General features: G+C 40.8%; 1 protein-coding gene across 1 annotated transcript in view; it reads left to right on the top strand.

Moving 5' to 3' along the window:
- Positions 1 to 21,204: 21,204 nt before the first annotated feature.
- Positions 21,205 to 27,031, top strand: part of GNAL (G protein subunit alpha L) — a 195,355-nt gene continuing 189,528 nt past the window's right edge. Inside the window, exon 1 of the mRNA XM_051612826.1 lies at positions 21,205 to 21,670. Coding sequence (XP_051468786.1) covers positions 21,220 to 21,670 — 451 coding nt within the window. The 5' untranslated portion in view covers positions 21,205 to 21,219. The remainder of the gene's footprint in view (positions 21,671 to 27,031) is intronic.

The raw sequence follows: 27,031 nt of genomic DNA, 5'->3' as shown, positions 1-27,031 counted from the left end.
AGCTTTGAGTGATAATGCACCATCTCCTGAGTATAAACATTATAGCATAACGTATTGACAGAGGGCAAAAAAAGAAATAAGAACTCATTAATATTTCTCAAATGGAGGGCCTTTGTTTTTCACAAAAGCTCAGTGTGTTGCACAGGTGAAGGCACAGAGTGAGAAAAATACAAGACTTCCAAGATTCTTAAGACAAGTTCAAAAGCAGAGGATACCTATGCTTAGGAATTAAGTTGCAAACAGTAGTTACATCCTATCCAGTTTGAAAGAAGAGCAGCTAATTCCCTACTAAAGGGAATTCCTGTATTTAAATATGCAAAATAGTGGACTCAATTATAGAAAATCTTTTTATTACTGTCCCATTTTTCTGAAAAATCATGCCAGCTATTTAGACTTGACATTTAAAGTAATTTCTTATAAGTCTTCTTAATTTGATATCTTTCTTCTTTTTGTTCTTTGTTAAGGGTCAAGGGCATGATGCAATTTAGTCCCACACATGTTTTAACCAAATACAATAATCTTGTTTGAAGTAAAATTTCAGCTTTACTATTTTACTAATTACCTTCAGTTGATTAAGCCAGTCCTTTTGGAAGAGAGCATGTACATATTGCCAAAACGTAGTTCAGGAGTTCATTACCAGATATGTGCAGGTATAGACTATACAATGGCTAAAATTACATTTTTAAAGGGCAACATAAAGTGTTTTTTTTATTAGACTTTCAGAGGCTCATCCAGCTTCTGAAAGTTCAAGTTTAAGGGGCTGAGGAAGTGGTCTAGTCATATTTTTGGGAATATTACAAAAACAACAGTGACTAAATTCCCAGAAGCTGTAACATTTAAAAAGCTAGACCAGACAATGCCTTCTGAGCTCACAGTAACTGTTTATTTATTTGAAAGTCAAACCACCACTGTATCAACAAGGAAATGCTGCATATTTTTCGATGTTTAATAGAATGACAAGTGGAAATAGAAAACAGAATTAAATGCATTACTTCCCAAGAGGCCACCATGGCACAGTGGGAAAAACCTTCAAAGTGTGTGCAAAATTCCTAGTTCTTGTGAAAGCTTCATTACAACTTCCCAGCTTACATCTATGTTGCACTTGGTATGGTAGCTGTCAGGAGGGACCTAAAAGGCGGCATTCCTAAAAGGCAGCATTCCCAAAACCCTGCTCCTAAGTGCTCATGTGCCCTGTAGCCAGCCTGGTTTAACCTGCTCACAGGGTGTCTATTTTCCCTTCCTTATGACAACACTATGGCCCTTAAAGAAATGGTGCTGGATCGCTCATCTGCCTGACATCAGTCATCTTACACAAAGCCACGGAAGAAAACAGCTCAAAGCCATGGAAAGCCACATCCCATCCAGGCTCCTAGTGATGTAGCCTGAGAGAGGTGCAGATGTGCTGGAGGCTTTTCCCTGAGGCGAACTAGCTGGCTTGCTAAGAGAGAACCCAATAGATAATCAGTACAGACAGTCTGCAGATTAGTTTTTTTAATAAGCCCTGTCTTCAGCCTTAAGTACAATATCAAAAGACACTGCAGGCTTAACCTTGCTCTGTTTAAAATGTTATCTCCATTCAAAGAACATATGGACACTATCTGTAAATTGTTTCTGAACCAGAAAACCCTGGAAAGCTTCTGGTTTAGGTGGCATCTTGTTTCCAGAAATTACTGTAACTTATTTCAGGCATATCCTGAGACATAATAGCAGTCATGTTATAACAAAATTGTTGAGAGCTCCAAGAGACAAAGATGTAGTTTTTTGTATGAAAAGTATAAGACACCTTGACAATGCTGCTGAAAATAATAAAAAGAGGTCAAGTCCTGAAGCCTCTGCTCAAGCAAAATTTCCACTGGATTCCTTTATGTGTTGTGGTACAGTAATTTTATTATATATATTGACTTGTTCCATTTTCTTAAGCATTATGTATTTGAATGCATTTTTAATGTTAGTTGCATTTCCTGGCTTAGATTTCAACCAGCTCTACATTGCCCATAAACTGTAATTTAGGCATTTCTGATATGACATATTTGAGGAGCATAAGGAAAACTAGAATTAAACACAATTTAATCACAGTATTTCAATAACGGTATAAAAGTGACCTGGGACCAGTCATTTAGTCATCACTGAAATGTGCATGAAACTGAGCTAGAACAGGTTTTTTATGATTTCTTACAAAGCTGTTTTAGAAACCACAATTTAATAAAACAAAGATGAAAAATATTCTCCAATGTTAACTACTTGGGAAGTGTTGAAGGCAGAGTATAATTATTCAAATACATATTTGGCCAGTTTACAGAGTTAGCATCCCATGCCATGAAAAGAGCCATGGAGTTTTCACCAGAATTTGTGAGACCTTGCTTTTATTAACATTTTCTGACCCACAGCTCCTCCCGTGGCAGCGTGAAGCTCTCTGCAGAGCTGTGGCCAACTCAAAGAGAGGAGAGCTGCCCGCCGTATGAATGACCCTCCCGGCACTTCTGAAGAGCTGAGATTGCAGTCCCTTCTTTTCAAGGCAGGAAACTCGAGGACTGGAAAATAATATTCTAGTTTTCTAGAGAAGAGGACTGCCCTGCTTCATGGCACTTTTTTTTTTAACCTTGATATATTCTGGGTTCTTTTTATAGTAATACCATAAAACCAAAATTTCAAAACACATCAAGAGAACATTCAGGTTTTCTGCTCACAGTACATGACAAAAATCACAGAGGGTTCATTCCCTGTCCTCATAACATTATACCATGTGAGGACCTCAACAGGATACTGCATTGAGAGAACATCCAGTTCCCACCATCAACATTGCAGTCTAACTATAAAAAAAAATAAATTAATTAATTAAAAAATCAAATAATCTCAGTTTTCCATTTCCCATGATTCTGCTTCTCCCTTCTTTTATCTTGTCATAACCAGCTCTTCCCAACGCTGACTCATCTCCACTCCCTCTTCCCAGGCTTGCTTTCCTCTGCAGGAGGAAAACCTCCTTCCCTCCACAAGTGGCAACCTCCCTCACCCTCTCTACACACCACTGCTGGCTTCTCTTGGAATTATTGCCCTTTGGATTCCTCATGTTCATGCACTCTCTTTCTGATATTTTTTTTAACTCCTCTTGGAAGAGAATCAGTGTCTAGCAGCCTTTCTGCTGGGTTAGTGCCAAGAGCTAGAGGAAGGCATGACTACATCTCCCTCCTCTTCCTTTTCTTTGCACTGTGTGAGTCACTGGCATGGAGCAGGCAGCTGTAAAACTGGCTGAGGGACTACCAAGGTTTTCAAATCATTTAATAAATGAGATTTCTTCAATCGATGAAACTTTAAGAATAACAGATAATTTTATTTTAAACAGCATTCAATGTTCTCGATACGACAATGACTACCCATCTCTGTTTTCAGAAAGCATTTATGTCATATTAATTCAGTAATTACATAAATGAGTAAATATTTTTCATTTCATGTAGACAATATGATACTTTTATTGCAGAAAATAATTCAAATAACTTCTCATCTAATGTAGTCATAATTTTTACAGCAGTGAATTCTTTATACCGTATTCAGAACATTGTCAGACTAAAAGTTCTGAGACTTGAAGTACAGGGGTATACTTCTAATTTTTAAAAACTGTAACTACATCATAAAATTTATTCTACTCACCAATAAAGCTTTGTTTCATTAGATTTTGGCTAGCTCATCCTCTTTTTCGTAATCTTTGTAGTGCAAAAAGGTAGAAAAAACTATTTTTATCAGGTATGTAGTTTTATTCTTTTTGTTATTCTTATTTACGTATTATTTGGTTTATTTCTTTTTATATTTTTATTTACTTAGCTGCTTTCTTTCAGCTTGGTAGCATTATGTTGATTTGAGTCCATCCGAATTACGGAAATGATGTTTCTTGATAATCGGAGCAGCAGTTTTTGAATGTAGTAAAATATAGTAGGTTTATGTTAAGTGGTTGTAGCAAGCTATACATGCTTGACAGTGTGAAGAGGAAAAAAAAAAAAAAAAAGTAGACTTGTTCTTGTTGTTGTTTAGCAGAAACATTTGCAATTCAGAGAGGAAATGTTTATACCGCATTGAATCCTGGATTGAAATGGAAACTATAAATTAAAATGCATGAAGTGTGACCCAATAACTGCTATAAAGCTTAAAAATCTCTTCACAGACCACTTCATAGTTCTTATATGACTGTAGAGTTTATAAAAGCTATGACATTTGTATAGAAAATAAGAACTTTTCCTTGGTTGTAACCAGGATCAAAATTCCTTATATATCATCTAATAGACCCACAACCGCAGTTAGGTAAATTGATGAAAAGTCACCCCTCCTGTGAAGAAGCAGTATGAAACAGCAGTTCTCTCTTTGAATTCAGTGTTGCTTCTACCATTCGGGATGTCATTTAAACTGACAGGCAAGAGAATAATTCTCTTTCTCAGGTCAACATTGCCCCCTTCTGTTTCAAGAGGCCAAGACATGGAACTTTCTAAATACGAAGTTTCTGGGGGTTTGGGCTTATCAGTACAGCAAGGTGAAAAACGGTCTTTTTACCTTACTGAGTTGCTAACAAATCTTTGGAGTAGCCATTTTTTAGTGCTTGTTTCCCATTCTTTGAATTTCCCACTCAGAAAGTTTTAAATCGAAATTCCTTCTCATAAACATTTATTCCCATTCCAGATTGAAGGTATTCTCTGTCTTCAGAGACAAATTGCACAGAAAGCAGTTTTTCTCCCTACATTTTTCTGTCTGTCTCTAAGGCCCACTGGCAAATGACCTGTGTAAAGATATTGGAGGAACAACAACAGGAATGTGTTATTTGAACACAAAAAGAAAAAAAGTCATTAAGCTTTTTGAGATTTCACAGTAAAAGCTGGCTAATTTGGAAGTCATAATTTAATATTGGATAATGATAGCTAAAGCTATGCTATTTATAAAGCTATTTATAAGAAAATCTAGATGTCTTGCCTTTTTTGGTGTACCACATTAAAAAATGCCAGTGGGCTTGAAATCTCCAATATCGTGTCATTCCACAAAATATTGTATATAAATAATTTTTTTAATCATAAATTCCAGTTGCAGGAGTCTGGATAATAGTAATAATAATGATCATACTAATTATACTAATAATTCTCATACTATTACTACTACTACTTATAATAATAATAGGTATTACATGTACATGTAGTCATCATCTGAATGCTATTGGGTTATTTTTAATAAAACTTGATCACCACATTTTTGTGGATTTTAATTTACCTAGCAACAGTAAGGATCTCCAGTTCTGATCTCAATTGCTTTTAAACCTTCTGCATCTCAAATAATTTCAGTAGGCCTAGTTATTCATATATTTTCACCTGTGTAAGTAGGAGAACTAGGATCAAAATGTCTTGCACCTGGCGTATCAGCCCAAACCTAGATACAGAATTAGATACTATTTTATATTCATAAAAACATGGGAGAAATCTGAATGTTTAGCGCATCTCTAAAAACTGGGACATTCTCAAATGCATGCAAAATATAATGTAGACTTCTGGTCACTTTCAGAATTTTAAAAATCTAGTAACTGACGTAGAGTCCCATAGAAAATATTTTTCCTAAATCCATAAATGGAAAGCATTGGATATGCTTTCACTGCAATGTATTGATATCTTCTTGCCTTTTCCTTGTCTATATTTGGGCACCCTCAAAGACATGTAACATTCACAGCATGTGACTATTCACAGTTTGGGTGAATAAAGTTGGTTGAGCAAATAAGTATGTGGTGACTTTTATTTGGGAGCATGGTTTAATACTGCTGCTTGAGTGGTACTGCTAGGCACAATATGCCTAATAACTACTTCTTCCCACTTGTTCTTTAATAATAACAGCTTTCAGTCCTCTCCTGCAATATTCCTTCTGCTTAGTTTCCCACTCTTTTGCTGTTTACATCCTCTATCATGTTGTTGAATGGTGGAACTAGAAGTCAAAGACCACTTATGAATCTTAAAATTGTAGAATGATAGAGTGGTTTGAGCTGGGAGAGACCTTAAAGAACATCTAGTTTAAACCTTCCTGCCATGGACAGGACACTTCCCACTAGATCAGGTTGCTCCAAGCCCCATCCAACCTGGCCTTGAACACTTCCAAGGAGGGGGCACATGGGCACTACTGAAAAACTCCCTATAGCACATGCAGTAGCCAGTCACTGTGAAATTCATGTTTGATTTTTGTGAGCAAGAAATCAAACTCAAAATAAACTAGCTAATCCATATAATCACATAATATCAAATGCGGATTCCAAATTTTGCATACTCAACTAGCGGATTCTGCAGTCAGCCAGGCTGAACATTTATTTGCTGGATCTCACTCACCTAGCTTGCTTAAGCATAATTGCTATTTTTAAACGTAACATATCAGAGAGTCACAAAACTGCAGTTTACTGAAGATGAGCATATACCACTTGAATGTACTGTAAAGCACTGAATTAACACAGCACAAGGGTTTGTAAACCCTGGAAATCAATGAGTTGTAAAGAAGAAATGCCATGTGACAAATGGAAATTGATTTAGTCAACTGAGGAGCAAATGGGGCAATGACTCAAAACTCACATTCTGAGTTGGATAGGGAGAGGAGGGAGCAAGACTAAAGCCCCAGCAGACTCAGCATCTCTTTTCTGCTTAGGGTCACATCACCCAGTTTGGAGCCCTGCTGCAGCTCCAGGAAGACTGCAGGGTGCCTGATGCTCCACCAGTGCTGAGACAGGCAAAGTGCCAAACCATAACAGAGAGTCATTTTTGTTCCGTTTCCTCTCTAAAATAAAAAATAGACAGGTTTTCTGGTACCAGCTTTCAGCAACTTGTCAGCATGTACCAGATTTGAAAACCTGCAACTATGCTACTCTTCTCCTTTTTGCAGTCTGTGCTAGCGTGCCTTATCCTTGTATATCTGTTCAAATCTGAAGAAATCAAATCCTGGATTAATGGCTATTTCTTGCACACTGGGACAACAACAAGAAATAAAAGCTGGCATCCAGCTTGATTAAATATATTTTATAATCAAATGTATTAAATTATGTTTCTAATATTTAAACTGGCATTAATTCAGTTAAAAATATTAATATATCAAATGTCAGAACTAAGGATTGCTATAACTAATAATTATATTGCATTATATGGTATATATTACTTGATAATTATGTTATTAATACTTCATGAAATCAACGCTAATATTATTTCTTCATTAAAGTAATAACTTTTTTTACATTTTTAAGTTTTTTAAGTTACATATTTCAAAACTGTTTGTTCTTCAATGTCATTTGTAAATGATGCAGTACTGTATCCAGACAATGCCTAAATAGCCAAGCTAAGTTTGCCATGTACCACAAAAAAAGGCAGAAGGGAGCACTCTTCATACTTTCTTTTTGCTGTGCACTGAACATATATAGAGATAATAGAGAAATAAGATAATAGAGAACTGGGCCCAAAATCTTCAGAGTGTCTACAGGTGCCATAAACAAATGTGCTGTATACAAAATGACATTTCTTCTTAATAGGTTTTTCATTGATGGTCCAAACTTTTTCTTTGTATAAATAACAAGCTATAATTATTTTCCCTACAGATGAATAAAGACAGTCCAGAGAACACAGAGAATGTTTCCTGTGTCTTATTCAAGTACAGGAAAGGCCAAAAGCAATCCCACTGGTGTTACAGGTCCACTCCAAAGAAGAGGTTTCTAATCACTCCAGCAGCCATTGGCACCCTAGAGGCTGTTGCCTGTGATCTGCTGGAGGGTAGGAAGAAGCTGCAGGGAGACCTGGACAGGCTGGGTTGACGGGCCAAGGCCAATGGCATGAAATTCAACAAGACCAAGTACAGGGTCCTGCACTTTGGCTACAATAACCCCAGGCAGCGCTACAGGCTGGGGGAAGAGTGGGTGTAATGCTGCCCAGCAGAGGAGGACCTGGGAGCACTGGTTGACAACCGGTTAAACATGAGCCAGCAGTGTGCCCAGGAAGGCTAATGGCATCCTGGCTTGTATCAGGAATAGTGTGGCCAGCAGGAGTAGGGACGCAATTTTCCCCCTGTACACAGCACTGGTGAGGCCTCACCTTGAGTACTGTGTGCAGTTCTGGGCCCCTCACTTCAAGGATATTGAGGTGCTGGAGCAGGTCCAGAGGAGAGCAGCAAGGCTGGTGAAGGGACTAGAGGGAAAGTCTTACAGGGATAGGCTGAAGGAGCTGGGGTTGTTTAGCCTGGAGAAGAGGAGACTCAGGGGGGACCTTGTCACTCTCTTCAGCTACCTGAAGGGAGGTTGTAGTCAGGTGGGCATTGGGCTCTTTTTCCAGGCAACTAGCAACAAGACAAGAGGGCATCACCTCAAGCTGCTCCAGGAGAGGTTTAGGTTGGATATTAGGAAGTACTTCCTCATGGAGAGGGTGATTAGACATTGGAATGGACTTCCCAGGGAAATGGTGGAGGCATCATTCCTGGATGTCTTCAAGGAAAGGCTGGATGTGGCACTTAGTGCCGTGGTCTAGCCGATGTAGTGGTGTTTGTCATAGGCTGGACTTCATGATCTTAAAGGTCTTTTCCAGCCTTGGTGATTCTGTGATTCTGTGGCACACTCATGCCCATAGCACAGTCACACAACAAACCTCCAAAGAAAAGACTCAGTCCTGAGTAGTGATTAGAGGCCAAGAAGCCACCTTGTTGACACAGCAACAGGGAGATACATGTTATACCTCCCTTTGGCAGCCTTGTACCCCACAACAAAAAAACTTAGCTGCAAGAAGAATCTGTTTTGTGACCTCTAGCTTAGCAACTGTTGATGGTGGAGTTACATTTGTCAGATGCTCCATCCATCCAAATTACATATTGTGTCTAAGAAGATGCAGATTATGTTTGTTTTTTTTCAACAAGGTTCTCTCAGCTTTCACAAACTTTCTCTCTACTTGGTGTGCTTCCCATTCTGCTGTTTAGCAGAGGTTTCCCTAGAAGTATCGTCCAGTGTTCCTTCATGTCACCAATGCCAATTGACCCACAGAGCTTAAGCAGAGATAACACTTTCCTCAGGGAAACCTTTGGATACAAAGTAAATGGTGCAGTTCACAAAGGTTTACAAAATGGTGCCTTGACAGAAATGACCAGTAACAACTGCACATCGACCTCCACTGTCAGCTTTCTCTTCTCCTGCAAGCTCAGCTAATACTGTGCTTGTTCTGCCTGGCTATTCAACCCTGCTTCTCACAGGATCACAAAATCTCAGAATCATTCTTGTTGGAAAGATCTTTAAGATCATTGAGTCCCACCATTAACCTAACTCTACAGAGTCAGCTTCTAAAACATACTCCTGAACAGCACACCCACATGTCTTTTAAACACCTTCAGGGATGGTGACTCAATCACCTCCCTGGGCAGTCTATTCCAGTGTTTAATAACTCTTTCAGTGAATAAGTTTCTTCTAATATCTAATCTAAACCTCCGCTGGCACATCTTGAGACCATTTCCTCTTGTCCTATAACTTGTTACCTGGGAGAATAGACTGACCCCACCTCACTACAACCTCCTCTCAGGTAGTTATAGAGTGTGATAAGGTCCCTTCTCAGCCCCCTTTTCTCCAGACTGAACAACACCAGTTCCTTCAGACATTCCTTGTAAGACTTGTTCTCCAGACCCTTCACCATCTTTGTTGCCCTTCTTTGGACACACTCCAGCACTTTGATGTCTTTCTTGTAGTCAGGGGCCCAGGAATTAACATGGTACTTGAGGTGTGGTCTCACCAGTGCCGATTTCAGGGGAATAATCACTTCCCCAGTCGTGCTGGCCACACTATTTCTGATATAAGCAAGGCTGCTGTTGGCCTTCTTGGCCACCTGGACACACTGCTGGCTCATATTCAGCCACCCATTGAGCAACACCCCCAGGTCCTTTTCTTCTGGGTAGCATTCCAGTCACTCTTCCCCAAGCCTGTAGCATTGCATGGGGTTGTTGTGGCCCAAGTGCAGGACCTGGCACTTGGCCTTATTGAACCTCATACAATTGGCCTTGGCCCATTGATCCAGCCTGTTCAGACCCCTCTGCAGACCCTACCTACCCTCAGACAGATCAACACTCCCCAGCTTAGTGTCATCTGCAAACTTATTGAGGGTGCACTCAATTCCCTTGTCCAGATCATTGCTAAAGATATTAAAGAGAACTGGCCCCAACACTAAGCCATGGGGAACACCACTCATGACCAGCCACCAACTGGAGTTAACTCTGCTCGCCACAGCTCTTTGGGCCTGGCCAGTGTGTTACCCAGCAAAGTGTACAATGGCCTAGGCCATATGTAGCCAGTTTCTCCAGGAGAACGCTATGAGAAACACTGTGGAAGTCTTCACTAAAGTCAGATAAATTACATCCACAGCCTTTACCTCATTCACTAAACAGGGTACCTTGTCATAGAAGATTAAGTTCATCAAGCAGGACCTGCCTTTCATTAACCTATGCTGACTGGGCCTGATTACCTGGTTTTCCTGCACATGATGCCTAATGGCACTTAGGATGATCTGTTTCATAATCTTTCCCAGCACTGAGGTCAGACTAACAGACCTGGCATTCCCTGGGTTCTCCTTCCAGCTCATCTTGCAGATGGTTTCACATCTGCCAATCTCCAGTCTATTGGGACCTCCCTGGTTACCCTGGACTGCTGGTAAATGATGGAAAGTGACTTGGTGAGCAGTTCTGCCAGCTCCATTGATAGCATTGGGTGTATCCCATCCGGCCCCATAGACTTGTGTATGCCTAAGTGGTGCAGCAGGTGGTTGACTAACCATCTCCTCTTGGATTATGGAGGCTTCAAACTTCTCCCCATCCCTGTCTTCCAGTTCAGGGGACTGGGTATCCAGTGAACAACTGGTTCTACTACTAAAGACTGCAGCAAAGAAGGCATTAAGTACTTCAGCCTTGTCCTCATCCCCAGTCACTGTCTCCCCCTGGATCCAATAAGGGACAGAGTTCCTCCTTAGTCCTCCTTTTGTTGATAATATATTTGTAGAAGCATTTCTTGTTAGCTTTGACAGCTGTATCTCATGCACATTCAAGTTCATTAGCTAGCCTTCACAAAATGAAATCCAGCACTGAATGCTTCTTCTTTATTTTATGGTCCAAATAAAGCCTTCATCAGATATTCAGGTTCATATTCCTCCTTATTACAATATTTAACCTGACCCAACAATTCAGCTTCTACTCTGGAGATGCTAAAGTTCACCTGGCCATGTTTAAGAGTGAGACTTGCCAAACATGCAGTGAATAATTATTTCCATGCTTGGCTAAACCAAGTACAAATCATTAAGTTCTCAAGTTGTATGGGGTCTTCAGTCATGAACTTGAGAAATATTCACACTTTGTTGAGAAGCTCTTTCATAGACTATTTGTTGCATTTCATACAAACATGCATAAAATGATACAGTATGACAATGACACTTTACACAGACATATGAATACAATCAACATATATTCGACTTCTGACAATATGCAGTCACTTCAGGACAGTGGATTCTGGATGAACTAACCTCTCCCCCCTTATTTTAGGGATATTGTGATAGATCTAAAGAACCTTTTGAAACCCTTTACTTACATCACAGTTGTGTCTCAGAAACATCATCTGCAGAACTTCCCCTTATCACAAGAGCTACCTTATAAATGTGCTTGTCAAGAAGAAGTGCTGAAGAATTAAGCAACCCCCTAATTAATCTAAATAGACTAAATGCTAACTAGCACAAAAGTGCAATATGGCATTATATTTATATGGTATACATGTACACATTTCTGGAAAAGGCTGTGTATTTATGTTGTGCAGCACACTACATAAGATACACAATCAAAATGAGACAAAGGTGTGAACACAAAGGGACATCCTGTAGATGGTTTTGGAACTATCTCACAGATGGGACTTTCACTCTGTAATGTAAATTTTTATGCATCAAAAGAAACAGAGAAAAAGACAAGGATAGCATAGTAGCTTTTAAGAAAAGGGATTCATTACCTCAGACAGAGGGTAATCTGCAACTAAGAATAAGGTCTGTCTAGGGATTTCAACAAGGGGACATGGCAGTTTCCTAAAGAAATTACTTTCCTTGCCATTCATAGCTGACACTGGCTGGCATTGTGCTGGACTTAGTCACCACCCCATTGGTGTTACTTAGCAGAAGAAACCACTACTAACAGTATAGAAAGCGGTTACTGACAGTTAGGATGATGCAATTTTAAAGTGCACTATGGAAACATCCAACAGGAAAAGTGTGATAGCATTGTAAGTTTACAGTGAGTGATGTAACTTAAGTCCTGAGACCTACACAACCAACACTAGTTTTATGGCTTTCAAAGCTTTCATATCTATTCCAGCCTCCCAAATCACTGTACCTACACAACCTTCCAGGACAGTTTTGCTTTCCATGTACTATGTTTTTTTCCTCTTCCTTTTGCCCTGTGTTTTGGAGTAGACATGTGGAACCAAAGACTCTGATAGTCTCATTCAGTATTTAAAATCCAACTGAGCAGCACTTTTTGACAATTAGCTTCTCTGTATTGATAACTTGCATAAATCTCATCTGCCTTAAAGGTACAGTTCTTTGCAGGAAAGTAAATGGATAATTTAATCAAGTCTTGAGGAAATTATTCAATAAGAAGTGGAAAAAGAGTAGGCCTGTCTTTCATAAAAGAGGACAAAAAGGCCTAGTTTTCCTATGTTCTTGAGTCTCTCTTACAAATCTGTAACCTCTTATCTCTTATAGTATCAGCTGCTCTCTTCCCACAAGCATCATCAGGCTCCCAAAATTATAGTGAAAGAAGGCAAAAGAGCTCTGGCTACCTCCTCTGGAGGCTATGGCCAGCTGTTTTTCCCAGAAGACAAGAGAGTTAGTGAATTAGAACACTTTTCCCATATTAGCACTCCAAAAACTCTTGATGCCTGTAGTTTTCTGTTCCAAAAGGGGCCGATACAATCCAAGTTGTTGACTATAGGGATCATGAAGCGCCTAGTGCATCCAGCTACAAAAAGAAGTCTATCACAAATATAAAACTCTTTTCTGGGATCTACTCTGGCCCCTGCCTGGTGGCACTACAGCCACTATGAATGGCTACAAACTTGTTTTAACTTAGATCTCAGCCTCATGCCCAAGTATAGCCATGAGGAAATGTCAAACAAGTCTGGCCAAAGCATGCTAACTATTCAAGCAGTTGGTCAGCTTCATAAAGAGTTCCTAGAGGCAGTAGTGGTAGAAAACTCCTGAGACTCACCTCTGCCTACAGAATCCAGACAGCACATGGTAGACACTCTGCTCCCTAACTGTGTTTTTAACAGCCTGATTTTACCTTGTTCCCACTCTTCCTAAAGAAAAAAACAAAGCAATAAGCAAAATTGTATTTTTTCAACTAATGTTAATTAATACTAGAGACAATAAATTAGTCATACAAACAGAGGGGATATATTCCACTTTAAGCAACACATGCAATTCCTTCACTAACACAACAGGAAGTTATTAAGCATTATCAGGGGAAACTAATTGTAACCTAATTAAAACCCCAGAGTTCCTAGCACCTCAGGTTTTTTTCCCTTTGTTTGCCTTTCTGGCTATAGTGTTCACAATTAACAATGTCTACAACACCTTCCAAGGTTGGTTTTGCCACTCGCCACTACTAAGGAAGAGAAAAAGTCTGTGATAACACAATATGGCTGGCAGAGCCACAATGCAAGAAATAAAACAGTGAGTCCTGCCCCACAAGGCACTTTTTCACCCACCTTTTTTTTCCTCTTACACCCTGGTTTCAGAGTCTTGCTAGCCTGATGACTTTAATAACCCAGCGCAAGAGAACGGCGCTGAAACCTGCACACTCTACATTAAGAACCAAAACATCCATCTAAGAGAAGAATGACTGAATTCTACATTTGCATTTGAATAACACTAAAGACTTCATTTGGGAATGAATAAAGGTATAATCGGTTGCAATTTACTACTCTGAGACGCAACCTAACCAATGCGCGATTAAGTGTTCCAAGTTGGACCTGAAGTTGCTTTTAACAGCCACTAGAGGGAAACTAATACACAAAAAGCAGGAATCATTGCTACACAGTCAGGATGCGCTGTTTGTCACTAAACTGCTTCTTAATACACCTTAAGTGAAACCACTTAGAAATTAGTGACACTGTCAGTTAAAGCAGAATGAGACTGAGGTATAAAAGCCATCTTTAAGAGTAGAGATATGTATGGGTTGGGGTTTTTTTAATTCTATATTGATTATATTTATTATCTTTTGGGATTTAAATGATACTCTGAAGCTGTTTGTGTGTAATTGGGGGTTTTGTCATTTACTTTCTCTTTTTGAAATAAAAAGCCCCTTTGTATATTCTTAAGAATAATGTTCTGAGCTTATTTTCACATCTTCACAGCATCTTTGCTACTAGCACATTAAAAATTATATTATCTAATAGCTACATAAGTTTGTGTTAATGAACTTTAGCCACAAGCAGGCACCAATTCAAGAGAAACAGAGAAACTGTGATATTCAGTGACTCTACAGCAATTTCATGATGCAGAAGTATTTCAAAATAAGCATGAATATTTAATAAAAACCTTTAATAAAAAATCACTAAACCATTTCATACCTCCATTGTATCACCTGTATAGGACCTCTTTTAAATAAGAACTTGAAAAACTAAAGGCTTCATTCTAGCTTGTTGTAAAGCAACTACTAGCAACTGTTACTTACAGGATTTCATTTGTGGGAGATTTTCTGTAAGGCTGAAAACTTCTCCCTCTTGACATATTGTAGAAATCTAATTCTAATGTCATCCAAAACTAAGCAATGCAGGGGAATGTATGTTGTCCTGAGGAATAACCAGGCATGCGCAGAGAATTAACAAGGCAAATGACTAGTTACAGCCTATTTTTAGTAGTACATTGACTTTAAATATATTTGTATTCTTGAAAGCTGCTTGGTATTTCTATTCAAAGAAACGAGTGAAGGCTGAAAAGAAATGAAAAGTAGAAAATGAGGAAAGCAGATGATACTCTGTTTACATTCTGTGAGGCAAGGAAAGCTTGTATAGGTCCAGATTTTGGGTTTGGCACAAAGCTGCTTGAAAGGGACAGTCTCCCCAGCAATGAGAAATGCAGAAGAGGCCATGCTTCTTGAGGTATTCATAGTTCTCTGCTATGACATTACTGAGAAGTGTGGGAAGGCTGCTGAGAATTTAGGTTTCTAATTTATTTCCTTGGGGGAAAAAAAAAAAAAAAAAAAAGAAAAAAAAAAGAAAAAAAAAGCTTCTTGCTTCTTCTGTATTAATGCAGAGGCCAATTAAATTAAATTAGTACTGGGAATCTAGAAAGCACAGGACTATAAAATTATTGTAACAGTTACAAATATTGTTCTGGGGTTTCCACTGTTGAGTGTTGAATTTCTCAGTAAAAAGAAATAAGAATTTTGCTAGCCATAAAAATCCACCAACATTTACCTCATTTTCTGTTAAAACTACTTCAATATTTTTATCCTAAGACAAACAGAATTTCAACATATTTTTATAAATGTTGATCTTCATTTAGTAGTCCTTCCTGCTCTTTCTCCATGATTTTTACAATAAGTATTGATTAATTATTTCCTACTTTCATTGGTTTCCCTGGCGTAAGCTATTTCAGCCCTGTTAAGTGGCTAGTCTTGGAAGGAACCGTCAATTCTGATTTAAACTAATTTAATTTTTGCTTTTAATATTCTGATTGTAACAATTCTGTCAGTTTCCACTGGAAAAAAAAAAATGCATTGCAGGAAAGAATTATTTTATGAACCAAATTTTCTTGTCTATTCCTGCTTATATTGTCTTAGTCTCCAAAATGCGTATTTTAACTGTGATAGCCAGAGTTTCCTCCCAAACAAGACTTTCCTATTATTCTATTACTCAATATATTGTTGAGGTTGATTCTCAGTTGAAACGGAAAGACTAATTTGTTTAGCATTAAAATGAAAGTTAAGTTTGTATGATATTCTCCATTTGCATTTGTGCACCAGTTCATCTCAGTTTTCTGTTCTCTTTCTTTACTTTAGATTTTGCATTAAAGCCATAATCTGAAAATATCTTCTAAAACAAAATATTTTTTTCCAATTATTCAGAAGGTTCCAGAAGTTCCTATACCTAACTAAGACTTTTTTTACAGCTCTGCTGGCTGTTCACATCAAGAGCAGAGAGTCCCCAGAACAAACAGCTTAGTCTGGAGAAGCTGTTTGTGTGAAGTTGAAGACTGCGTCATGATGAATATTTATATGGGAATGAATTGAGGTTGCACAGACAAAGCTCACTTCCCTGACTTAGAAGAAAGGTGGTATGTGATAGATACATACATTATTCACATGCAAAATAGGATCAGTCTTTTAATAGATGTGTTCCTGAAGCCACATCCTTCCCCTCCACCTAGATCGGGTCTGTAACAAGTAGGACCATTCCTCACCACAGAAAAAAGCTGTGATGGCTCACTGGTCTGTGTTTCAGATTGTGCACATTACAGTTTTTAAAGTGTTACAGTTTTGTCAGACCCAATCAGATTTTCTCAGAGCAAAAACCATATTCATAACCATATTAAAAAAATAATACAAAGCCCTGATTCCAACATGGCTCAACAGATTTTTTTAAAGGAATCTTTACAAATACATTTAAAAGAGATCACTGGGAGCCTCATGAGTTTATTATTAAAAATTCCTTAGAGGTAGCAACAAACTAAAGGCTACAGAGAAATCAACAATTATGCCTCTGACAATTGCATGTTATGTTACCCAATAACACTGCTAACCATAAAAAAACTGCCAATCTGCTTTGCTTCTACCCTTTGTTGTGTTACATGGTACCACAGAAAAGTACCTTATCCCACAACTTGCATTTTAAATATCTCTCTAACTGTTTTCTTACTTCATTTGCTCAGAACCTAGTTTTCAAGTGAGGTGACCTACTTTATCTTATTTTGGTACTTGCAGTAAATTCCCTTAAGCTTGTCTACTCTAACATTGCTTAAAATGTCTTCTATATACTGGCAATCAGTTCTCTCAAAGCAAAAAGATCTGTTAGTGGTGATGCAAGAATGATAAACTATTAGTCCTTCGGAAAGTCAACAAGATGCTTTCATATTGGAACAGTATGTTTCTCCTTAAACTCTTTGTGAAAATGGCTGAGTTCTGTTGGAAGTTAAAACAAAAACATTCAGGCTGAATCAGACTTCTGCAGGTGAAATTTAGCCCAAATCCCATTTTGTACACTTTTAAGCAACAAAAAATATAGTCTAATAAGGGGATATACAAGGCAACTTTAATACAGGTGGCACTAATGGCTCCACTTCTAATAAACCTAAATCCTTTATTCTTTTTTCATCACTAAAAAACTAAAACCCTTCTTTAAGGACTGTTAAATTGTTTACAGTATTTATATGAATGAGGCTCTCCAAAAATAAGTGGTAAATTGTTTTACTGCTATCATGCTCAGCTAAGACAAGGTGCAAAAAAAAAAAAAACATGGTGATGAGTGAGAGATGATTTGATACAATTAGATTTGGATAACTTGCTCTACAACTAAAAAAATAGCCCAAAATGGGGCCACAAAGACAATCAAAGGGCTGGAGAACCTGTCCAGTGAGGAGACTGAAGGAGTTAGGTCTCTTCTCCCTGGACAAGGATGAGGAGGGACTTCATGACAGTATTTTTTTACTTAAAGAGTGGCTACAAAGAGGACAGGGGATAGGCATACGGGGCTACATGGAGAAGACAAAGGGCCATAAGTGCAAGTTGCACAAGGACAAGTTTCATCTCAATATAAGAAAGACATTTTTTACAGTGAGAGCAATCATTCACTAGAACAACCTCCCCAGGGCTGTGGTAGAGTCCCTGTCACTGGAGGTTTGCAGGAGGCAACTGGACAAGCTGCAAGACAATCTCATTGAGGATACCCTTCCCAGGAAAGGTTGGACCAGATGATCTTTTGTAGGGTCCATTTCGGAGTCCCAGGCTGCTCTATGATTCTAAGATTCTAATTTAACTTAACATCATGAGAATCATATGGTAATTACTACTACTGAAAATCTAAGCCAGTCATTCAGCTCTGATTAGGATGGCTAATCTTAGAAAATTTTGAACATTATTCCATGAAAGAGTCTCCAAAAAGTATTCAGATCAGAAAACTGCATCATACTGACTTTCTCATTTTAAATTATTGAAAATCCCCATTCATTGTAATCTGGAAGTAGTAATGATCACATTCCTTTGGGGAAAGAAAGAAGACAGGCTGCTTATTGATCTTTATTAGAAGCCATAAGAAAGAAAAAAAAAAAAAAAAAAAAGTAAGAATACATCTCCCTCAAGATCAAATTTGCTCTTGTAGGTTGCTGAAGGATCTTCCAGTGGACCAAACATATTCTGTTTGACATTTTATAAGGCTGAGTATCTATACCAGTGTTTGGCCGCGTGGCCTATTTTTCAAGGACACTACCTAGCCATAGTTGTTGTTATGTTGGCTGCTATTTCAAAATTCTTTATAAAGCATGTCATTTTGCAGTGCATATTCTGCCAGGTCTCCTCTGTACCCCTGAATATATCACTCACCTTCCCTGTTACTCACTGAGCATACACTGTACACGCCCAGGAGCACTTTATCAGGAGAAATTTTGCCTGATCCGAACTAATTTGGCCAGATCATGGCATTTCTTTTTCTTTTTGGAAAGCAGCCCATGATTTTGCAAAAGCTTTTGTATGCCCAGAGCTCTAAGATTCACCTTCACAAAACTAAGTATGTGCATTGACATACGGGTCCCAAATAATAACCCTCTAACAGTCACCATTACTTTGGTATTTTTTCCCTGTTTCTACTGTACTGTTGGATGAGCAGCAAATTCTCCTATGTGATCCAATTACACTGGAAAGCATACAGCCACTAATCCCAGGATCCAAACAATTCAGTCCACATCGAATGTTTAGATTCTACTTATCCAAATTCCTGCTCTGTTTTCAGGTGAAAGCTGCCATCGTTCACTCACAAAGCTAAGAGATGGCATATCCTTATGGTCCATAAAAACTTTCAGTCAAGACACAGCAGCACTGCAATAGTGGTGAAACACTCTCTGCTGTGATGTAACTGCTTATATGTATTGCAAGAAGATTGCACCCAGGGCACTATATAATCGTGTATTAAAGCATTCAATAGAAACAACAGCCATCGGATGCTCTTCTTGGAGCCAAGGCTTCTGTTCTAGTAGTTGGTGAGCATTTTGAGGGGTATAAGAGAACAACATCTACAGTGTGCTGCATCCTCCTAATATTTTCACTGGCAGAATTTCCTTTGTGTGGTGCAATCACAGTGCTTTCAGTTAAAAGGCATCTATTTATCTTATGCTAATGTAGGGTGTTGTTTGTTTTTTTTTTCCCCAGTGAATGTTAATGCAAACTTACTTATTATTAGAGAACGTTCACTAAATCATTTGACACAAATAGATCTGTCAACAACCCAAAAAAACCACAAAACAACAAAAAAAAAAAACAAAAAAAAACAAACCCAAAACTGTTTCCCGTATCCAGGAACTAAAAACTGGTAAATTTGCTCTAATTTGTTAATTGTAAAGAAGCATAGGAATCATAACAGCCTCTGTTAGAGCAGTATATAAATAGTGGCATCTATATAATATCGGTCACTGGAAAAAATGAGGAGACAAAACTAATGACCAATACTGTAGGGTCACTACAAAACCCAAGGAGACACTGCATGAATTAAGAGGTTCATGAACTCAGTTTATGTTATTGAAGTAAGAGACTCTAAAGGTGCATGTCAATCATAGTAGTGAACATATGATCTTTGTTTTAAGATTTAGAGACACATTGTTTCATCCGGTAGCCATGTGCCCCCCCAAAAGACTTACACTTTCATCACAGAATCATAGAGTGGTTTGGGTTGGAAAGGACCTTAAAAACCGTGTAGTTCCAACCTCCCTGCATGGACATGGACACCTGTCACTCGACCAGGTTGCTCAGAGCCCCATCCAACCTGGCCTTGAACACTTCCAAGGAGGGGGCATCCACAGCTTCCCTGGGCAACCTGTTCCAGTCCCTCACCACCCTCAGAGTGAACAATTTCTTCCTGATGTCTAATCTAAATCTACTCTATTTCAGCTCGAAATACTATAGTAGAAAAAAAAAACCTGCTGAGATTAGGAAGAACACGGAGACAGACAAAGCAGAAGAACAGCCTCTTTGAGATGCATTTGGAGCAACCTGAGTTTGTCCAGGACTCCTGGAGAGCAGCGCTGCCACTGCCTTTGAACGGGCTGACTGCAAGCACCAGCCATCCCCCGCAGCCCGCAGCACCACGCTGCTGGAGTACTACTCTCGCCAACGCTGTCTGAGCGAGCGACCAAAGCGGAACATCACCTTAGCATTATTATTTTCTCCCGCTGTCGCACCCAAAGCCTTCCTCCCACGGCGCCCTTAGTCAGCGTGTGGGCGAGAAGCCGCCCGTGAGCGTTCACAGGGGCTGAAAGCCGTGTTGTGGCTGTGAGGCTGGCGGGGGCTGCCTCGGCCTCCCCCTCCGGGGCCGCTGTCACCCTGAGGGTCCCTCTCTGTGAGAGGCCTCGGCCTTTGGCTTCCTCCCCGAGGATGCCGGCGGACAGGGCTGCCCGTCAGGGGCTCAGGCCTGGGCCGCCCCCCGGGAGGCAGCCACCGCAGGGATGAGGGGCGTGCAGCTCCTGGGGCTCGCACGGGCGGCTTTTCCAGGAGGGAGGAAAGAAGGCGGGCGGGTGGGGTGTAGGCAGCGACGGGGCGAGGGTTTTGCGCGCACAGGCTGGGAAGCCCTCTCCCCGCCTCGGTGCAGGCAAGCGGCCATCGGGCGGGGCGGCGTGAGGGGACGGCGGAGCCGGCGGAGGGGCGAAGGCGGGGAGGGGATGGCTGCGGGCGTGTGTGCGCCTGTGTGGCGGCGCGGCCGGCGTGCCCCCGCCCTTCTCCCCCGCCGGCGCCGGGCGCTGCGCGGTGGGCTGGCGCTGGGGTATTTACGGTAAGGTGGGAGCCGGCGGTGGCAGCTGCCGGCGTCAGGTGATCGGCGCTCAGCAGCCCTTGTCGCCGCCCGGGAAGGAAAATGCAAGATGGCCCAGCGGGGCCGTGAGGGGCTCCGCGGCGCCCCCTCCCCGGCGCGTCAGGCCGGCGGGAAGCGCTGAGGCCAGCCCCGCCGCGCCAGAGCCCGTCCCCGGCGGGGGACACCGAGCCATGGGGCTCTGCTACAGCCTGCGCCCGCGGCTTTTCGGCGACGCCGGCGGTGGCGGCTCCATCTCCAGCGCCGGCGCCGCCTCGGAGCCCGAAGCGCCGGTGGAGCCTCCCGCCGCCCCGCAGCCGCAGCCCCTCGGCGCCCCGCTCCGGCCCGGCGGTAAACCCGGCGGGGAGGCGGACGGGCCGCCGCTGCTGCTGCAGAACGGCGGCGGTAACGGGGCGGCCCCTGAACGGCAGCCGCTGCCCAAGGCCGGCGGCCCCGGTGGCGGGGGGAAGGCGGCGCGACAGCAGGCGCTGCACCAGCCGCCGGCGCTGCAGAGACCCTGGGAGAAGCTGCGCCTGGAGGAGCGGGAGGCAGAAAAGGAGGCGAGGAAAGTCAGCAAGAGCATCGACCGAGCGCTCAAAGAGCAGAAGAGGGAGTACAAGCAGACGCACCGCCTGCTGCTGCTGGGTACGTGTGTGCGTGCATGGATGGATGGATGGATGGATGGATGTGTGGGTGTGCGGGGCGTGTGCCGGGGCGGGCAGGTGCCCCCCAGGGCTTCCCGGCAGTGCCCCCTCCTCGGCTTCCCCCGTTTACCTTGGTAACCCTCTATCCCTCCTTTGTCTCCCCGCTGCACACACCGCCCTCCCCCCCCCCCCCTCCACCCTCCTGGCCCTGCCCTCCGGCCGTCTCGGTCCCTGGGCTCTTCCCCAAACAGGTTTACACCTTCTTTTCCCTTCCTCCTCCCCCCTTGTGGCCCTGGCAGTGGTTTTGCAATGGAGAACACGATGGGCGCTGCTCCTGCGAGGGCGAGCGGCTCCACCCAGGCCGCCGGGCGGGAGCGATGCGGATGGGGGAGCAGCGGGGTCTTCCGGGGGAGGGGAGCCCTGCCCCGGGCGGGGGGCTGCCCCCGTCGCTCCCCGGGGGACTGACGCCGTCAGAAGTTGCCTTAGCACCCCTAGCAACTCGGAAACTTTAAAAATAGAACCAAACACCACACGTATAGCAGAAACGCGGAAAAACTGGCTGTGTGATAGATGTGTGTCGCCTGTGGATGAGCCTTCTCTTGAGGAACGGGAGTATGGGCTTGTGGCTTCTAGATGAGAGGAGTGCTGATGAGCAATAGGCTCCTTATTGGAAGAAGCAGCGAGTGGTGTAAGGGGGAATAAGCGGGTGTAGGTATGTGTGTATTCCTCACAGACGTCGCCTCTACCAGCTGCTGGTTCTCAAATTTTTTAGGGATGACTTGTCAGCTTTTGTCCCCGCTTCTCTGAGGTGCTACGTGTGGTCTGCTAATGCCACTGCTCTTTCTAAGCATTAGTTAGTAGTCCTCTCCAGAGGATTTGTACCAGCTGATAGATTTACAGTATGAAAACCACAGGGGTATCTAATACAAGCATCTCATTTCCTGCAGGAAACAGAACAGTCATACTGCAGGGCTCTCTTTTACGGTCTGAGCAGAGGGCTTGTTTGGTCTCTTAGCTGCGGCCATAAATCTGTTTTCTTTTAGGGTGGAAATACTGATTTGTTTTTGCATTAGCTTGCTTTGTGTGTTTTTGTAGAGTTGCGGGGTATCGAATTTTGGTGGCTATCTATGCATAGTCCATGTTTTGGGTAGTCTTACATCTTTCTTTATAAAGCTGTGTTTCCATGTTATTGGATTCCTTCATTCCTGTTGGTGGGTGAAAGAAGGAGAAAGTATGGAATACAGCAGTGCACAAAAGGTATAAGCAATGCTTGCCAGAATTGTGGTGCTCCAGTTCTAAAAAACATAAAATGGGCTTTATTATTTCCCATAAAATATCAGCCTGTAGGATACCAGTAGTCAGTAGAAGGAAAGAGGAAGAAGATGTAATTCCTGCTCCATTGAATTAATAATATAATTTGTAAAGTGTTTCTTCTGATACTTGAACTGTTACGGTATTCCACTCTAAAATTTTAAATATTCCATTTTAAAACTGTATTTTAAAAAGGTTTTTCTTCCTTTAACTGCTGAAACTGTGTTGTGACCAGTATTACTACATGAAGGCAAAGATACTGGTTGGTGGCCTTCCTCTAGAGACCAATGTAATTCCTTAAACAAAAGGATCCTAACAAATAGATACTGCATGTAGTCAAAAACATGGGTGGTTGTCATATTAAACCAGAGCAGTAAACACCTGTTCAGAAACACTGCAATTTGAAAAATAAACCATCTCCAACCATTGGCACCCTGAAGAAAGCTCAACACTCCTAAATCTCTCTGCATTTAATTTTGTATCAGATCTGTGTCATAATCAGAAAATACTCTCTTGATCTCCATATGGCAGAGAGGAAATGCTGGATTATTATTTCAGCCCTGGCAGATCAGGGCCTGACATAAATGTTTGATTTGGATATAGGGAGAGCTGCGGGTGCTTTATGTTGCTGTTTGCAGAGAAGTGGAGATGCTGCTCTAGATAAGGGGAAAATATTTAAAATAGGGAAGAGTTTATTTGTGGAGGAGTAAAGCAAAATTGCATGGCACAAGGTAATCGTTTTCAGTGTTGCACTGAGGAAAAGACTTAGGATATATACAAAGGTCTTTTAGAATAATGAATATTACCAGCTTGATATTTTGTAGCAATTCTGGTGGTAAATAACTCAGTCCCTGTCCCTTCCTGCCGAACTGAACCTGAAAAGCATACCTTTGCTAGAGAGAGGAGGAATATTTTTTAGATCAACATGGAGGAAATGCACAGCAGAGGGGAAATGGTGAATGCAGTGACAGCAGAGCACAGAATAAACAAAGTTGAGCAACAGCATTGGTGTGGGCTTTGTTTGTTCTTTTAAATACAAGCCTGTAAAGAATAGCTTAGGGGTTTTTTTGTCTTGGTTTGTAGTGTACCTGAACTGGGGCAAGCTTAGGGAATATTATCAAAATTTTAGAGGAAAATGCAGTGTGTATTTTAAGGAGCTACTACTAGATATCAAAAGGGTATACAAATAAATGCACTAGTGTAAGAACAGTGTTCACCTCTGGAGTCTCTAAATAAGTGGTGTATTAGAAGAGAAGCTTCTATAAATGTTGGAAAGTGACCTTTCCCTAAAAGCACTTATTCTTGTATTATGTCAAATGAAAACACTCAGCTTTGTGATGAGCCTTGCATCTAAGTTACCAAAATACTATGAAGTCTCAAAGGCTTTTTTCTCTAAGAACACGTTCTTGCCTGCTACAGCTTCCCACAACTAATGTCTCGTGCTGCATGTGATGTTTTGACAATCCCCGCTAACATACAATCGGAAACACTTAATGTGTTTTGTCATAACCAATAGTTGTGGAAGGGGAGGTGTGCAGTAAGTCCTCCAGCTCACCTCTCTGGGTGTGGCTCCCACATAAATAGGTGTATCTGTATTGGGTGTCTGTGACTGTGATGTGGGGGCTTTACTGGTGCACTGGAATAAGAACAAATGCAGTTTGAGTTTGTTTTTTTGTTTTCTGCAAGAAGATGAATCCGCATAAAATGGAAACTTGCTTTCCACCTCAATTGGCTGTTTCTTGTTTAAAGTCCACTTTAAAAAGAAAACAGTCTGGAAACCTTGACTCATTGTGCGCTGTATTATTTGTGTTTTGGTTTTTTATTTCCTTTTATTTTCATAAGTGAAATTGTTAATCTGTGCAGAATTCACAGGATGCTTTTGCTAACCCTGAGATGAGGAATTTTTTTAAGCATACATATTTATTGCACAGATTTACAGGGCTTGGTCAGAGTCTTGTAGCTTTGGTTTCTGTCTTGTTTTCAGTTTGGTCTTTTTTTCCAGAGATCTGAAGTCTCTTCTACAAGACTCTTTTAGCTGCAGCTTTCCTAGGAACTGTATAAACATTACAGATAACTTCATAGAAGCAGTTTAAATTCTCATTTCCAGTCTTGTATTTTAAGCTATTTTGGGAGTAAAAGTGTGTTGAAGGGAGGATTCATTTTAATCAAAGTGCTAACCATTGTGGTACCACTAAGGCTCATGTAATGTTGAAGTAAGCCATACACAGAAATTGTATTTGTTTCCTGAATACCTGTTGTCTTCTTGTGTCCTTCAGCTCCTGCTTTTTTCCATTTCTCCTAACTCCTAGTTGCTGTCCTAACTTTGGATGGCTTTCTTAAGCAGAGCTCATTCTTCTGCACTTCCCTGCTGAACTGAAACTGAAAGTGCTGGGAGTAAAAGCTTTTCTAGTTCAACAGAAACCGAAAGTAATAATATAGGGATTGAGGGAAGGAAAATGGAGATAGTAATTTTCTTCATTTAAAAGGGACTGTAGTTGCTTAGATGATATGTAAGTATCGATAGAGAAAGTTAGACACGTTTGATGTTTGTGTACAAAAGAGTGTAAAACACATGAAGAAACACAGCTCCCCTGAATTAGTGGAAATCAGACATAAAGATGCCTTGTCAGGCTTGTGGAGTTTTTGAGCAGGAGATCCCTGAAAGCTCAGAGGTCTATAACAAAAGAATTGCTTTATTGTGGTTTTATTTTCATAACTACACATCTGTTGACTGTTGTCAGAATTAAACTGATGCAAAAAAGAGTTTCTGTTTTGTCAGTGGCTTTTAGACTAAAATTGCAGTCTATTGCTTATATATGCTGCATCAGCAAGCCCTTAAGTTTATAATCCCCAAACCAATTTTAAGCATTAAAATTAAACTTCATAAATTGTATTTTTAAAATATTAATTTAATTTTAACTTTTATGTAGTGCCAGCTTATGCTTATTGATACATTGATAAATTTACTTATAAATACCTGAATTTAGTTTAGCTTTGTGTGCTGATGCTTTCCCTGTGCCTGCATAACACTGTGTGCTTAGGGTCTTTTCCTGTTACCACCAGAGATGATGCCCTCCCTGCTCATTAACTGAGCAAGGCACTACTACTGTTTCTGTTCCAGGGTGTTGCAGCCTTTTGTTCCATCCTGTATATGTCTATCTTGCCTTTACAAAAAAACTTGCTAGTTTTTATTGATAGATTTAGGATCTCTTCAGCCAGGTAGTTCTAGCATGTAGATAATGGTTATATAATTGATGCAAAAAGATATTTTGAGGATTTTGAAATTATAGGCTGCAAATACTGACCAATGTTACAAAGAAAATGGGTTTTATAATCCCTAATCCTATGCGTGTCTTTCCAAATGCTCTTCTGCTTTTGCTATAACTTGCGGCATCATATTGAGCGTTACGTGCTCTCCTTGCAGATGAAGACACTGGTAGGCAGAAGTCATCTGGACATGCTGGAGTTGATTCTTGACTTTGGGGGGTTTTTTTAAGTGTACTGAAAGCAATCCCTCATTTACAACACTTAGCTTTTCTTTATTCCACACATTACTGCCTAATTGCATTTAGCTCATGTTTAGCTGTTTTAATTTTGCTTATTTTTTAATCACTTAATATCTAAGAAAAAAATATACACTTTTTGGTCTATTCCATGTTAAGTGCAGAAGTGCTCTAACTGCTGTGCAAGGATGGGTTCTGCAGCTGTTCCTTAGACAATATGAACTTTCAGTTATTAGGCAGATTTTGTGTATTGGTGTGTATTCCACAAATGCTTATTGTATTCCACAAATGCTTATTGTAACATAGTGTCATAATTAAGCAATTCATGCTAATATCTTCTTTGTAATTTTAAGTTCCTGTTACCAATTTAACTTCTCAACTGCAGAAATTTCTAAGAGGATGTACAGCTTCTGAATTTGTACGTTTTCCTTTTCTCTGTGCCGTTTTCCCTAGTTGAGAAGAAACACAGTTTGAATCTTTGTTTTCGTGTTCATCTCTTTCCACTACCCAACCCCACAGCCAGTGTTTCTTACCTTCCAGCCCTTTGG

Source organism: Apus apus, chromosome 2, assembly GCF_020740795.1.
Source record: "Apus apus isolate bApuApu2 chromosome 2, bApuApu2.pri.cur, whole genome shotgun sequence".
Classification (NCBI taxonomy): domain Eukaryota; kingdom Metazoa; phylum Chordata; class Aves; order Apodiformes; family Apodidae; genus Apus; species Apus apus.
The sequence above is the reverse complement of the archived record's forward strand: the minus strand, read 5'-3'. Positions and strand labels throughout refer to the sequence as shown.